At 46.4% G+C, this 16,928-nt stretch overlaps 1 protein-coding gene across 2 annotated transcripts in view; it reads right to left on the reverse strand.

Annotated features, from left to right (window-relative positions):
- The window catches only part of CILK1 (ciliogenesis associated kinase 1), a 52,942-nt gene that overhangs the window by 4,124 nt on the left and 31,890 nt on the right, over positions 1-16,928 (reverse strand). For both annotated transcript variants that reach the window (XM_004285613.4, XM_033416289.2), the window contains exons 6-13: positions 14,672-14,804; positions 13,025-13,196; positions 10,361-10,528; positions 7,814-8,125; positions 6,265-6,455; positions 6,003-6,151; positions 3,804-3,932; positions 408-530 (exon numbers count right to left, since the gene is read on the reverse strand). In XM_004285613.4, coding sequence (XP_004285661.1) covers positions 408-530; positions 3,804-3,932; positions 6,003-6,151; positions 6,265-6,455; positions 7,814-8,125; positions 10,361-10,528; positions 13,025-13,196; positions 14,672-14,804 — 1,377 coding nt within the window. The remainder of the gene's footprint in view (positions 1-407; positions 531-3,803; positions 3,933-6,002; positions 6,152-6,264; positions 6,456-7,813; positions 8,126-10,360; positions 10,529-13,024; positions 13,197-14,671; positions 14,805-16,928) is intronic.

Here is a 16,928-nt window from a genome sequence, read left to right on the forward strand (position 1 = left end):
GTTCACACCATTCCTGCACTCCGCCTCCCTGCTGTTCCTTGCATCTACCAGGCCCATCCTACCTGGAGGCCCAGGCACTAAGAGCCTGCATTATAGGGCTTTCTTGCTCACCTCCTGTAGATCTTTACCCGATGGTTCCTTTGCAGTGAGGTCTTCTTTGGCTGCCCTGTGTAAAATGCATCTGCACCCCACACTCCCTACTCCCTGCTTTAGTTTCCCCTTAGCACTTCAGGAGCATCTTATTTGGTCTACTTATTGTCTGTAGAGTACAAGTTCCAGGAGGACAGGGAGTTTTGTGTCTCCTTCACTCGTGGACCCTAGGCCTACATGGTCCAGCACAAAGCAGCTGTTTGATAACTGTTTGTTGAATCAATTCATGAATAATAATAATCTGAAATAGAACTTACCAGGGGAAGGGTCAGGTATAGGTGCCACGTGGACCCTCTGCACAGTAGAACCGATTTCTTTTTTCAGAAAGGAAGGGATATAGTTTCCAGCCAGTCCACTAGAACTTGTTGAGGTGGAACCAACTGATTTGCAAAAGGAAAAGCTTGTTACTGCCAAGACATGCACAGGACACCAATGGGGGTAAAGGACAGCGGGGCAGGACAATAGAGAACCAGGTTTTGACTTTCAGGGGAAAAGAATTAGGATAAAAACAGTGAATTCCAAGCAGAGCATTCCACCACACTATGCTGCTGGAAACGCTGGGGGATGGCGCGAGAGTGTGCAAGACGGTGCTGACCCTGTAGCCTGTACCCACAAGGAGGCTGGTAGGTTGGTTTGCTTAAAAAAAGGGGGAAATTTGGAATTTTCTGTTTGTAATAATAAGTTTAAGCTGTTCTGGAATTTTCTTTTTCTGCTCCATAATATACAAGAGTTAGCCTTCCATGTCAGTATATACAAATTCCAGAATATGGTTAAACCATAGCTCATTTAACCATTCTCTTACTGATCAGCATACAGGTTATGTTAATTATTTAGCTATTATAAGTAATTCTATGCTAAGTATTCTTGTCCAGAACCAGAAAATTAATCCTTATTAAAATATATTAAATATGTTCACTTTTTATGTCATTTCTGTCTTGAGACAGTTTTAAGGGCAGGAACTGGGTGCTATTCATCTTAGTGTTCCAGGCGGTTCATGGACAGCCTTACATATAGCAAGTAATCAATACGTATCAGATGGGTGAATGTGTATCTATAATCAAGGTGCACACGGAATAATGAAGAATGTTATACAAATGGAAGTTATATCCATTCGGAAGAGCTCATGAGGGGGAGAGCTGCTCTCTGTCTTCACAACACAGAGCATTCTTGGCAATTGCTCAAGGCAGAGCGGGAGCAAGGGTCTGAGCTCATGTGTGAGGAGCTGTGCTGGTCAGCCGGAGCACATTTTGCAATTTTGGTGACTAGACAGATAAGAAAAATGGGAAGAGAATTTGAACAAGGAAATCACAGAAGGAAAAAGACGTAGAGTCAGTAAACACAAGAGAAGATGCTCAACCCTCATTAGTCAATGGGGCATGCGGGTTGAAGCCACAGTAAGATGCCATTGCACACCCTCAGATGAGCACCCGTTGACAATCTCAACAGTACCAAGAGGCATCAAGGGCAGAGCACAACTCCCACACCCTGCTGGACAGCAGCTGGGCAAAGTCCAAGATGAACACAGCCTTTAAGCTAACACATTTACGTCATACCCAGAAACCTCACACATGCACACCACCTATAGGGGGCATCAATGTTCACTCCGGTGCTCTAACTGTGAAAACTGTCAACAACTTCCATGTTGGTCAAGAAGAGAAGGAATGAATAAATTATGTTCTAAGTGTCCATCAACAGACGAATGGATAAAGAAGACGTGGTATAGATATACAATGGAATACTACTCAGCCATAAGAAAGAACAAAATTTTGCCGTTTGCAGCAATATGGATGGACTTGGAGGTCATTATACTAAGTGAAATAAATCAGATAAAGACAAATACCGTACGATATAACTTATATGTGGAATCTAAAACATATTAACAAAGAAACAAAATTGAGTTATTTGTAGTGAGGTGGATGGACTTAGAGTCTGTCATACAGAGTGAAGTACGTCAGAAAGAGAAAAACAAATACCATATGCTAACACATATATATGGAATTAAAAAAAAACGGTTATGAAGAATCTAGGGGAAGGGCAGGAATAAAGATGCAGACGTAGAGAATGGACTTGAGGACATGTGGAGGGGGAAGGGTAAGCTGGGATGAAGTGAAAGAGTGGCATGGACTTATATACACTACCAAATGTAAAATAGCTAGCTAGTGGGAAGCAGCCGCATAGCACAGGGAGATAAGCTCGGTGCTCTGTGACCACCTAGAGGGTTGGGATAGGGAGGGTGGGAGGGAGACGCAAGAGGGAGGGGATATGGGGATATATGTATACGTATAGCTGATTCACTTTGTTATAAAGCAGAAACTAACACACCATTGTAAAGCAATTATACTCCAATAAAGATGTTTAAAAAAATATTAACAAACTAATGAATATAACAAAAGAAAAGCAGACAGATATAGAGAACTAGTGGTTGCCAGTGAGGAGAGGGAAGGGAGGAGGGGCAGTATACGGGTAGGAGATTAAGAGGTATAAGCTATTAGGTATAAAATAAGCTACTATGGATATATTGCACAGCACGGGTAATATAGCTAATATTTTATAATAACTATAAGTGGAGCATAACCTTTAAAGATTGTGAATCACTATAGTGCACACCTGTAGCTTATATAATATTGAACAGCAGCTATACTTGAATTAAAAAAATTATATTCTAGTATGAATAATAAATCGTGGTATCATACACATATATATTGTATATGTAATACTATACATAATGTGATATATATTCTATGGGTGTAAAATTGCTGCATACGTAATATAATTATTAAAATGAGTGGAGAGCCAGGACTATATGCATATAAATTTTAAAACATGCGAAACCATACTAGGTATTTCTTGTATACTAAAAACAAAGCATGGGGCTTTCCTGGTGGCGCAGTGGTTGAGAGTCTGCCTGCCGATGCAGGGGACATGGGTTCGTGCCCTGGTCCGGGAAGATCCCACATGCTGCGGAGCGGCTGGGCCCGTGAGCCATGGCCGCTGAGCCTGTGCGTCCGGAGCCTGTGCTCCGCGACGGGAGAGGCCACAACTGTGAGAGGCCCGCGTACCACAAAAAAAAAAAAAAAAAAATACATGAACACGTAATGGACAAAGGCAGAGAGAAGAGAAGCCCAGATGTTTACTTGGCATGTGGAAGGCGAAGCAGCCCACAGCAGGGGAAGCTGTCTACTGGGCACGGGGTGTGTCTGCCTGGAGGACTTCTGAAATTCATCTGTCTATTATAAAAAGAGTAGGCAGGGGCTTCCAAACCGTCCACCTTCCAACCAGAAGGGGTTCTGATGCCCCGGGCTAAGGCTGGGCCATCAGACAGAAGGGAGAAGCCAGAGCAAGGCAGACCCAGTGAAGTGTGGCCCTGGAGGTCGCCCACCACAGAGCAGGGCCTCGGAATCCAGACCCGTAAGACTGTTTTTCCCTTGCACCAGGGAAGACTGCTCTCGTCCCCTGCTACTCTTGACGGCGGAGCCGGAGGGAACTGGCGGAGTCCCCAAGGCCTGCTGCCAGGTGAGAGAGGGCAGCACGGGCCTGGAAAAGAGGCCCAGGGTTTTCACGCCAGAGAGGCCCTCGTGGTTCCACGGCTTGTCACCCTGCCACATCCAGAGAATCTGCTTCTCATCATTTAGGGGTTAATCATCATTACTCACCTGAATTTATTTTGCTGATCACTGATACCATCCCTGAAGATTTTCCAGACAAACCAGAACTAGACCATGGGTTAGATGGAATAAAATCCTTTCCTGGATTCGGGAGTATGCCGTTTCTTATATTTATTCCTAATAGGGAAGAAATGTTTTTCAAATGCAAAATTTATATTTAATCTTGCATCACATGTCACAGATGAAACGAATGCAGAATCCAATTTGTCAAAGACTTCCCGTGTTTCAACAATCAAAGCAAAAACTGACCATGATGATGTCATCAGATAGGTGGCAGAGGAAAGATGCCATCTTCGGGGTGAGTGTGCTGTCTCACTGGTGGGTGGCCTGACAGACCTCAACTTCTACCAACAGATCTGTCCACGTCTGATGTCTTGACCACCTGGTGCAGTCCTGGGCTTCTGGGTCCCCTGGCCTTCCTACTCATCTGCCTTCGCAGACCACTGCCTTTCTGTCAGCTGCCCAAGTTCTTCTCTTGTCCCTCTACACCCCCAAGCCCAGCTCTGCAGCCCTCTGCTCTCCTCTTTCTGAATTCTGAGGTTCCATCCTCTCAACCTGACATGGACTATTGGAGGTGACTCTGGTCTGTACCAATGACCCTCACCGACTCCCTCACGCCCAAGGCTGCCTTGACCTCAACTGCAAGCAAACCACTGCCCCCCCCGGACCACCCACTTCCCACTCCTACCAGGCCTTGAAGGTAGCTTTCAGAACAGAAAACCTCAATTCATCCTTTACCCTTCTTCATCCCCTAGAGCCCAAAAGAAATAACTCTCTCTGCCTGTGCTCACTGCAGCTGGAATCTTTGCCCCCCCCCCCATACCCTGTCATCTGGGAAGTGGCAGGCCAGTCTCCTAAGGCCACAGTGCCAAGCCTGATGAGGTCTGGCAGTATTTCGGAGGCCTGTTCCCAGTCAAGAGTGGGGAACCAGTGCATCAGCAGGGCCTCCATTCCCCGCCCTAGGTCTCCACCCTGGGTCTGAGCACCACTGTCCCCACCTGGACAACAGCGACAGCTTGTGGGCCCCTCACCCATGCAGCACACAGATGTCAAAAAAAGCACGTCAGTCCACCAGCTACGACCCTTCAAAAGCTTCCAGTGGCTCATGAAATAAAATCCAAATTTCTTATAAGACACCCAAAGATGCCTCACGCGTCTAACACCTCATCCTCTCTGACGGGGCTCGGGCCCTATGCTGGCCTCTCACGAGCCAAGCCCTTTCCTGCCTGCAGGCCTCTGTGCTGGCTGTTCCCTCTGCTCAGCATGTCTCTGCGCACCTGGAGTTCTTTCCCAATCGCTGGGGCCCAGGTCGGAGTCGCTTGCTCAGAGAGGCCTTCCCCGACCACTCTGTCTAAAGTACTGCCTCTGCCCCCATTTCATCACCCTTAACGCCAGTTGTCACCATCTGTGGCTATGGTGTGTCCATTTATTTAGGGACTGTCTCCCACCACTAGAAAATACGAGGGTGAGGATACTGTCTACAGGCTGCTGGCTAAAGTCACTGCATAGCCTGTGATGTGAATGGAGGCCCTAGAGGGGGGCAGCCTAGTGGCCCCTCCTGGCTATTGTGTCCACCAGATTCTCAGTGCCCAGCATGGGACGCTGTGCAATATGGATTTACTGATGGAATGAATTTGAGAATGAACGGTTGGCTAACACTGTACGCTTAGAATACGGAGAATGCGAAGAGAGGTCTGGGTACCCTCCAACTACAATGTTTTCACTTAACCCCTGTGGTACAGCCACATGGGGTGACTAAGCTCCCATCTGCTTTCCTGAGAAAACACACAGGGCTGGTAGTTTCTGGAGAGACCTTGGGCAAGCTGCCTGGTTCTTCCTGGTTACTCCTTCCCTGGGGACTGGACCCGGTTTCCTCTACCAAATTTCTTATCTTAGGCAACTACAGAAGATAAGAATGTGAAGCCTGGGAATTCCCTGATGGTCCAGTGGTTAGGACTCCGCACTTCCACTGGTCAGGGAACTAAGATCCCGCATGCCATGTGGCCAAAAAAAAAAGAAAGAAAGAACGTGAAGCCTGGGCTTCAGCTAGTATTTCTATGGTGGTCCCACCAGTTCGGAAGAGAAGCCCCAAGCACTTGCAATCCAAAACAGGATCTTTGTGAACACGTGATTCCAGGGACACGATTTCTTATCAGTGATCAGAGCAGAGGCAGGAATGTTTATTACCAGGCAGGTACCGGGAGTGCTTCAGGTAGTGCTGCTTGGCCGCCGACCTCAAGGTGGGCGTGTCGCACCGGGGATAGGATGTCTGGGTTGGGGCACTATTTCCGGTGCCCACGGGCTCTGAGGGCTTCAGGTCCAGAACACTCTCAAATCTGAGTGGGGAGAAGATGGTTTCGGTCAGCACGAGCTGGGCAGCTCATCGGACGTAAAGATGACCTCACAGACCCCAGGTGCAGTCCGTGAACAGACAGGAGCCCACACTTGCCTGCACAGAGTCTCATCGCTCTGTCTCTTCTTGTTTTTCAGGTCAATCCTGGTGAACGATGGGCTGAAGTCCGAGTCATCTAAGTCAGCCCAGCCATCAGAATCCTTTGCTAACCTGGAAACGAGACCCCACCTTCTCCTACTCTTTGGCTTGATCTCACCATTTTTGTGCTCCAGGCCAGTGAGAATTCTCTGTGTATACAAGGAGAGGGGGGAAAAAAGCAATACTTGGCATTAACGGAGCTCACCCACGAGTAATCCCCATTCTGAACTTTCTCGGTTATGTAAAGGAGGGTTCTGGGGCGTTTCTTTCCCCAATATGCAATATACTGTTTATTGGAAAGGACAACGGTGGAAAACACAGTCCCGGACCTGTGTCATTCATCCTGCACAGATTACATCAGTTTTCATTCAATGGGGACGCTAAGCTGTGTAAGATAAGGATTTAAAAAAAGAAATTTAAGGTACTTCTCACGTATGAGGAAAGTGGCTGGATGCTGAAACAGGGCTCATCTCTGAAAGAGTTAGTGTGATTGACACTGTCCTAAATAGAATGTAAGAGAATATAGCTAAAGTGTCAGTCACCTGCTCTTTTATAGAAAACAATGCAATTAATGCCTTCTTTGCCTTCTCAGTAGACCTGGATCCTATTTAACTGCAGAATTAGCTACAGTAAGAAATTTCCAAACACCCACTGCTGCTGCAGGGGGGCGGGGGTAAAGGGGACAGTCTGGAGACACCATCCCTGTAACCTCATGCTGCCCTAGTCGGGAGCCGGCACTCACTGAGTGAATGCTAGTCGACAGGTAAAGTATTATTTTTGCATAAAGGTGTTAGAAGATCAGACTCTCAGACAGCACTATAAGGCTAATGGAAACCAGACTCCTGTGTCAGATTATTATCTTATTGACTAACACTCACTGTTTCCTTTGGAACAGCAAGAGGAAAAGGAAGAGCTGGGCTCCATCAGCAGCCTGGCATTACCAGCATCGACTGACGGCACCGATAGGAATAATGATCTACAAATATTAGTGGGGCACTTGATGATTTTCAAAACATCTTCACAAGCAGCAGGACCTTTGATCCCCATGAACAGCCCTGTCTGGTGGGCAAGGATCCTCCTTTTCCAGACTAGGACACTGAGTCCACAGGGGTCGATAATAACAATGACTAGCGCTCTCCTTATCCACCCGTTTCACAGACGAGGGGGCGAGGAGCAGAGGCCAGGTACCCTGCACAGGGTCACAAAGCTATGAAACAGCAGAGCCGAGATGCGAGACCCTAGTGATCTGGGGCCGCGTCCAGCCTTCGGCCACCACCCCACGGCCAGGCCCCCAGGCATGGCACTGTAATTCACAGGCAGAGCCAGAACTTGAACTTAGACCTTTAACTCCAAAGCCAAGGCTCTTTTCACAATTCCATGATATTGCAAAGACAGATCTATGATAATTAGACCTTATCTGCTGAAAAAGAAAATATTTCACTCAGTAAGTAGGGTCAGAGGAGGGACAGGCCAGACACAGGGCTCTTGAGCGAATCTTCCTGCTTACTGCCTGGGGATGCTTGGCGTGGAGGGATGGCAAGAGCAAAGGGCTTGGCTTGTCCTCTGGGAGGTGATCCGTCCTGGAAGCCTCGGCTTTGTAGGGGTATGTGAGATGCTGAGGGGGTTGGCTGGCTTGCTGCTGTCTCAAAGAAATGCGCGTGTGTGGCTTGGTTGGGGGCTGGGCAGGAGGGACCGGCTTTATGTGAGGCGGTGGGGCTGCCTTTTCCAGACCGTCCTTCTGTGGTCTTCCTGAATCCTGAAGGCTCTGTGTGGTGCTGCCCAGGGGGTGCCCAACCTGGAAGTAAGGATATCGAAGCGCCTGGAACGACACATAAGGCTGTTTTAGGAGAAGAATCTGGCCAGGAAGGTTGACACCATTCAGGGTTGCTGGCTAGATGTCACGAAACCGGTTTACTACAGTTGCTTAGCCCAAACCAATTATAAAACAGCAACCTGAATCTGTAACACCCTTTGTGAATTTCCTTGTCTAAAATAGTGTAAAATATACGGACTGGTTGCCACACTCAAATTACTTGGGTAAAGCACCCAGGTTCACTGCTATGCCCTTTGCTACTTCTGCCAGTATCCTGGCTTTGTAACTTATTTGCTGTGTGTCTTAAATATAATATTTCACCGTTCTGAGCCCATTTCTTCAGTCCATAGAAAGAAAAAAAATAAAATGGAGAGAGCCAAGTATAATGATCCAGGAGGACTCTGAAAAATCAAATATAAAATAAGCAGGTACAGATAAACAACAAGGGTTTACTGTATAGCACAGGGAACCATGGCCAGTATCTTGTAATAATCTGTAATGGAAAAGAAATGTATATAAAACTATCACTTTGCTGTACACCTGAAATTAACACAATATTGTAAATCAACTATACTTCAACTAAAAAAATAAATAAAATAAGCAGGTGCATGTGCTTTAACACCAGAAACGCCAAGAGTGTAATGCATGCTACAGTTAAACCTTGCCCATCAAGATAATCACGCTCTCTGGATCACCGAGGGATAAATCTTAAAGTGCTGGGTTTGCAAGTCTTTCTGAAATATTCCCTAGTCTTTTTGAGTGGAAGTCATTGAATACAACATAACCTTTCTCGATCAATCTGGGACATAGCTATAAACACCTGTAATGATAGTAAGTGTAGATACAGAGGCAAATAACATGGATACTCCCATAGTGGTCCTGGACCCTGATATCTAACTCGGAAAGTCTTCTCTGTAGTCCCAGGTATTTTTGCAAGTCTCAGCTGACTTGGGGGTATTTTTAGCTTTTCTGATACTATGCTTAAAAGTACACATTCCTCTCTTGGTTCCTGGGTTCCTTACAGAATCTTTTTCTTTTCATCTCTAAAAAACTTTACATTGTAAAAAACTGGGTTCATCAGAAAGCTTCCTTCCTGCCCTGAAACCATTTGTTTCTCCAACCTTCTTGAGCCACCCAGGGTCTTGGCGGTTCCTTCTTTGAGCCACTGGACAGCTGCTTTTCTCCCATTCCTTAATCCCCCCAGCCGTCAGCTCTCAGCTCTCACAAATTCTAACGTCATGTCGGCCCGATCTTCAAGTGCCCCTGTCACTGTCGCTCAGCCAAATCACTGACTCTGATTAGAACTGGTCACCTTTTTGATTCTCTGAGCAGTGGGATTATCAATGAGACAAGCTGAGAAGGGGCCAGGTACAACTACCACAAAAAGAAGCTGGCAGGAGGCCTGGCGGTGTTTGAAGCCCATGGCACTACATGTCTCTTTTGGGTGTACTTTATAATCTAAGTCAAAGTGGCCTTGGGGGAGGGCGGATTGGGAAAACAGGAGGTATGGAATTGGGAAAACAGAAGATGTGTCATCCACGTGACAGAACTGCCATTGATAGCACACTATCTGTACTAGTTACTGGTAGAGTTATTAAGGCAAATCACTTAAGCTTTCTTTTCTTTTTTTTTTTTGCAAATCACTTATACTTCCTGAGATTCAGTTTTCTCATTTATAGAATGAAAACAGTAACACCTATCTCATGGAGACTTCACAGCGTTAAAATCACATAAAAACATACTAAAGCATGTGCAAACTATAAAGTGCTATAAAATGCTAATTACATTTATTATCCTAGCTCTCTCTCTCTCTGTCATCTGTAAAATGAGTGATTTGGATCTTACAAGATATTTTCACTTTGAAACTGCCTTTCAACAACCAGTACTGCCTTATAAACAAACTGCTACATCATCTTAACTCATAGAGAATATATTTGAAAACATCTGCCAAAGACAGGTGGATATATGTTTATTTTCATTTTCACGTATACGGTGATATATGACGTGAATTGTACGGCAATCTTCAAAGCAACTATATTGTTTACACCTGAACTACTTTAGACACAGACAGTTTCAAACTATTTTAAGTTCTTATACCTTATATAGTTCACCATTAGTGGTATTCAATACTAGTTTTCACACATAATGCCTAATAAAATACTTCCCATGAGATTTATAGGAATTATTCACAGTTAGACATGAACTTCGAGAGAAACGCATCTGAAGAAAATGGAAGGAAACCTGACTAGCTGTTGGCCGTTTCTTGGGATCCCACTGCAGCATGTCTCTCAGGAGATGAACTGCTTCGCTGCTGGCATTTGGAATCAGGGTCTTCAAGTTATTGGGCACACAGTGGGGCCAGCGGAAGTTCATAGCACTCGACAGTTGGTAGCCTTCAGGCCAGTCAGTCTGAAAGAAGGAAAAGGTAGAAAATCTTGCTCAGCCAATCGCTGTGATCGGACTTTATAATCTGGCGTGTATGACGTGTCACTGCCACGTCCATACTAACTATGGTGGTGGTGGCACTGTGGGTACTGAAATGCAGGAGGATGCTAACAGAGAACAGGAAGACTGGGGAACAGTGGGAAAGACACTGGATTTGCCATGAACTTTTTTTTTTTTGGCTGAATCGCGTGGCTTGCAGGATCTTAGTTCCCTGACCAGGGATTGAACTTGGGCCACGGCAGTGAAAGCGCCAAGTCCTAACTACTGGACTGCCAGGGAAATCCCCATTCCAACTTATTTTATAACTTTAACACAAGACAGTTCACCTCTTGAGATTTGGGGGTTGAACCAAATTAGTATTTTCCCAATTGCGTTCCATGAGGCATAGGTTTTAGAAACTGCTAATGAGATTTTTTTGGGGGAAAAAATAAAACAAAACACCTTGTTCTTGGTCAAATAAACTTGTGAAAGCCTCCATATTACTATATCCCCATCTTGGTGAGTCAAAGTACAAACACTTAGAAACCCAGCAGTCAGGATAGCTACTAGTCTCAAGTCCTCCACTTTTTCATGCATCAGACCTACGGGGCACTCAGCGCTGGAGCGAATGACGGAAGGTGCTGAGCAATCAGTCTTTAAGATCCCTGTTAGCTCCAACAAACTCCTGTTTTATATGACACATTCTGATGTAATTGCTTTTTATTTTTTTAAAGTGAAGTGGCAGAATATATAGCTTGTATCATTCATTCACTTAGAATAGTTGCCGAGGGCCTCCTATATACTTAATGTTGTTGGGTAACCAAAAAATAATCCAATATAAATCCTGTCCTTAAGGATATTATGGTCCGAAAGAGAAAATAAGACATTTATTTTAAAAGCACAGTAATACAAAATAAAAAGTAACAAAGGTCACAAGAGAAGTAGAGATACAGTCATCCAGAGGAGGGACAGATTCCAGCAGGAGAGTCTGGAAATCTTGAAGAGGTGGCACTAATGATTCCGTCAGATAATTTTTCTTTTTTTGCGGTACGCAGGCCTCTCACTGTTGTGGCCTCTCCCGTTGCGGAGCACAGGCTCCGGACGCGCAGGCTCAGCGGCTATGGCTCACGGGCCCAGCAGCTCCGCAGCACTTGGGATCTTCCCGGACTGGGGCACGAACCCGTGTCCCCTGCATCAGCAGGCAGACTCTCAACCACTGCGCCACCAGGGAAGCCCCCGTCAGATAATTAAAAAAAATTTTTTTGAGGGTCTGGTTTGTACCAGCAATGGTGCTAGAATGTGTGAAATAAATGCAAAAAGAAACACGAGACAAATCTGTTCCCTGAGTGAGCTTATGGTCCAGGAAACAGATTATGTACACATGATATATTAATAACACAGAACACAGCTGAACATGAAGAGATTAGAGGAATAGGGAGGAGAAAGAGTACGAGGGTCTTGGAAGAAGAGTGGGATTGGGGCACATGAGACATGCACTTGGCAGAAGCGGGAGATTCTAGAGCACAGAGCCAGGAGGGGTGCAAGTGGCGGATAAGGGATTAGAGTTAGGGGGCTGGGCAGTAGATATTTTTAGGAGGGGAGGACAGTACCAGAGCTGTTCTTTAGGGGAATAAGTCTGGCCACAGACTGGAAGAAACGCTGGAGGGAAAAGACTTGAAGGCAGAAAGACTGGGGAGGTGCCCCCCTCCCCAGTCACAGGCAGGGCTTCAGTCTGAGATACCGGCTGGAGATAGCAGGATCTATGGGCCAACTGCTTGGATAAAGGGAAAGGGGAGCAAGGGAGAGAGGAAGAAGGTAAAACTGAAACTCAGCCTCAAGGCTAGGCTCTGGGATGTGATGGGACCACAGGCAGAAGTGGGGAATGAGCGAAGGAGGCTGGTTGGGGCGAAACAAAAAGCAGTCTGGGGCTCCCCTCGTGGCGCAGTGGTTGAGAGTCCGCCTGCCGATGCAGGGGACGCGGGTTCGTGCCCCGGTCCGGGAGGATCCCGCATGCCGCGGAGCGGCTGGGCCCGTGAGCCATGGCTGCTGAGCCTGCGTGTCCGGAGCCTGTGCTCCGCAATGGGAGAGGCCACAACAGTGAGAGGCCCGTGTAAGCAGTCTGGGTCAGACGTGCTGAGTTGGAGGTAAGGGTGAGGGTGTCAGGGAAACATCCCAGAGAAAGATGTAAATTTGTGACCAGAGTTATAAAGGAAAGGGGGAGGGCTACAGATCACATTAGGAGACGTCTGCACGGATAAGAGTTGTAGCCATGAGAACGCAGAAGCTCTGCAAGGGAGCGGAGAGGACGCGGGCAGAAAAGCAGAGGAAGCCAGGACGTCTTCCACTGCAGGGTAGGAGAAGGGCGTGGAGGACTACCCAGGGCGAGGAAGATCCAGAACGAGCCGGTGCTGCCCAGGGCGGGGGGCAGGGAACACAGGAAGCTGCAGCTTTGTCCCACAGGCCTTTGTCCCACCTCATTACCTTTTTGGGTGTCCCCAGCACTTGGCAGATTTTGAAGATTGTGTCGATCTCACTGGCCCCGGGGAAGAGTGGCCGGAGGGTGTACACCTCTGCCATGATGCAGCCCACGGCCCAGATGTCGATGGGGGAGCTATAGTTTGTGGACCGCAGGAGCACCTCCGGGGCCCGGTACCTGCAAGACCAAGGAGAAGCTAGTTCCACACCTGCCGGTCAGAAGCAAACTAAACACACACTCAGCTCCTCAGAGCGTTTCTGTATTTCTGTTTTCTGTCTAGTTCAGGGCGGTGCACGGACTCATCAAGCAACAGCTGTAGCTGCAGCGTAAAGCTGGACTCCTCTGCTTCACAGCGTTTTCTATGGAGCATTTCTTGACAGGCCTCTGCTCTATAGCATTTTCGAGAAATACAGACAGTAAGAGAGAAGAGGAAAAGAGCGAGTGAGAGAGGAGGGAAAAGGAGCGAGAGAGAATATAGAACTAGTCGTCTGTAGGCTCTTCTTGGTCATGGCCAACTGCTTAAATCAAATTCTTAGGGCCTGAAAGTTTTAATAACACCAACTGGCTGATTTTCAGACAGGTCTTTGGAGAATCTTTCACACAACTCTTTTAGGAAAAGGTCTTCTGGAAGCTCTATATACAGAATATTATTTAGATTATGGAAAAGCACAAGGGACTTCCTTTTTAAAAAAGTTTTTTATTGAAGTATATTCGATTTACAGTGTGTGTTAGTGTCTGTTGTACAACAAAGTGATTCAGATACATATATTCTTTTTCAGATTCTTTTCCATTATAGTTTATTACAAGATATTGAATATAGTTCCCTGTTGGACTTCCTTCTAAAATTGTTTACAACACAAGCTTTTTTAAAAAAAAATAAATTTATTTATTTTTATTTTATTTATTTTTGGTTGCGTTGGGTCTTTGTTACCACGCATGGGTTTTCTCTAGTTGCGGTGAGCAGGGGCTACTCTTTGTTGTGGTGTGTGGGCGTCTCACTGCGGTGGCTTCTCTTGTTGCGGAGCACGGGCTCTAGGCGTGCGGGCTTCAGTAGTTGTGGCTCAGGGCTCTAGAGCACAGGCTCAGTAGTTGTGGCGCACGGGCTTAGTTGCTCCACAGCATGTGGGATCTTCCCGGGTCAGGGCTCAAACCCGTGTCCCCTGCACTGGCAGGCAGATTTTTAACCACTGTGCCACCAGGGAAGCCCCTGTAATAGCAGCTTTTAGGCTTGTACAATGCCAACATTCCTACACATATGTGTTTCAAATGGTGTTCTTAGTGGAAAATTAGTATTTGTGACAATAATATTATCCTCAGTATAATCACATGGTCTTTAAATGGTCTTTAAAAATAAGAAATGCAGGGCGTCCTTGGTGGCGCAGTGGTTGAGAGTCCGCCTGCCGATTCAGGGGACGCGGGTTCGTGCCCCGGTCCGGGAAGATCTCACATGCCGCGGAGCGGCTGGGCCCGTGAGCCATGGCCACCGAGCCTGCGCGGACGGAGCCTGTGCTCCGCAACGGGAGAGGCCACAGCAGTGAGAGGCCCGCGTACCGCAAAAAAAAATAAGAAATGCAAACATTAATATTATCCTCAGTATAATGGTATATTTTTAAAGAAGTGCAATTAAATCCTTTGAGGAAGATGGTACTCACCATCTGGTAGATACATAGTCTGTGTATGGAGGTCTTGATCGGATTTCTCGGGCCAATCCAAAGTCTGCAATTTTCACGAGTTCGGGTCCCATACAGAGGAGGTTCTCCGGCTTTAAGTCCCGATGGAAGAAGCCTGCGGAGGTGGTGGAGAAGGAATTCAGAGGCAAGATCGTGCCTGCATTACTCTTTGCAGCTGTATTGCTCTTTTCATGACAGTGATAGTCTGGTATGACACTGAAGGCTCTGTACATTCATCCCAATGGTAATGCAGAGCCCTTTGGACCATTCATCTCCCCTTGACAAATATAAAAATGTCGAATCATTCAAAAGTTGATCTTCATAATTTTTTTCCAAGAGAGCAAACTTCTTTTAAAATATCAAAACTCCATTATGGGCTGAGATAACTTGGCAAAAAGAAATTGTCACTCAAAGAAAAAAATATCATGCCTACCTTGCCCCAGTCAGCCAGAAAGAATTTGAGATTAAAACCATTTCAAAAGACAAGTCTTATGGCTACTGAGAGTTTACAGCACAGCAAAAACACAATCACATTTTTGGTTTAAGAAACAAGGGATTTATGAATAGGACCTACTCGTATATGAGATTCTGGTGTGTGTTGCAACAAATGTTTAAATGTCAAATACTGATGACTTTGCCCAGTAAAGAAGCGCAGGGGTGCATCTGTAATTCGCATTGTGAAAGGCAGAGCTAACTCACGGGATGGGAAGCCTGTCTCAGCTACCGCAGGGCTTTGGGGGTACATGTAGGAGAGACTCAAACACCCACTGATCAGTATCACATGCCTCTGAAGACCCCAAACCTTCCTCTTGCAGAGAGTACCACTGACAGACATCATTCTACCTGAGTCTAAGTCTCAATGGGTCATCAAAACCGGAACTACAACTGTGCCAGCGCTGCTGATGGGGTTACTGGTTACCTGCCACCATCACCAATGTTGTGAAGCTGGATTCTACGAGCGCATTTACGGGAGGAAGGAAGAGCTCTCACTGAAGACGCCGGCTATTCCTCACCCACCTCTGTGCCGATGTGCTCAAGGCTGCATCTCTAACGTGCCTGCTCAATCCTCTCCAGACCTGTGTCTCTGATGGGACAGCAGCTGATGTCACTGTCACCCTTGCACTGACCTGTCCCAAACCACTCTTCTCCTCTCCCAAATTCTCTCTCCTTCTTGAACGTTTGATATGACATCCAGGTAGCTTGTAGTTATGCTGGATCCATCTGTCCCCAGACAGTAGTGGAGCTGTGTCACATTTTCCATCAAAATACCTCCTATCTGTCCTTTCTGCCCAGCAGTTATGAGAATGGGATCTTTTGCCAGTGCATCCAGCAAGGCTCCCATGGCCCCTAAAACATATGACCTGCGAGACCGATGGTCTCTCTTCCTAAACACTCAGAGCATCAAAAGCATGAAAAAGAGAGATGGCAGACATCATTTTCTTACCGAACAGATGGGAAAAGTGAGTCGTGGGGGTAGCGGGGGATGAATTAGTCACAATCCTACCAAGAAGTGTGTCAGAGCTCTCGCCCTATCCGGCTCTGTTCTGTCCCTGTCGATCCAGACAGCCAAATCTTGATTTGTGGTGCTGGGCCTCTCAAGTCCACATTCACCCTGTCTCTCCTCTTAGACTCCCTTTTTCTCCTCTAGTTGGGCTACACTGTTGTTTCCAAACGTAAGTGGCATTTCTCTGATAATGAAATGTCCTCCACCCCCAGGCCCCACTGCAACTCCCCCTGCCACCATCTATATAACACCCACTCAACAAACCTGCATCTTCTTCCTGTTCAGTTCATCCTATCACATCAACTATACTCAGATACAAGCATCATTCTTGGACTCCAGACCTCGGACCTTGCTTCCACCCAGGTCACGCTCCAGTACACACTGACCACCTCCTCCCATCGGTCAAGCTTTATCCTTTCCCTGCTAACTCATCTTTAATCCTACTTCCACAGAGAACATGGGCACTAATGAAATGAGGAGAGAGAAGCTTCTGGTTCCCCATTTATCCCTCTAAGCAGCTTTCCTTTCTATGGCTCATACTTCAGGCCCAATATAAACTATCAGAGGGAAAATGGCTAGGAAAAAAAGTTGAACTGCAAACAGACTCTTTAAAAGTGACAGATGAAAACTGTATTTGTCAGTTGACATATGTCACCTGTTATACTGTATTCGAGGATAAGCCTTTATAACTAGGAAGCATTTGTGAATATGTCTGTAGAATATCTGGCCCTCTGT

Source organism: Orcinus orca, chromosome 10 (assembly GCF_937001465.1).
Source record: "Orcinus orca chromosome 10, mOrcOrc1.1, whole genome shotgun sequence".
In the NCBI taxonomy this organism is placed as follows: Eukaryota; Metazoa; Chordata; class Mammalia; order Artiodactyla; family Delphinidae; genus Orcinus; species Orcinus orca.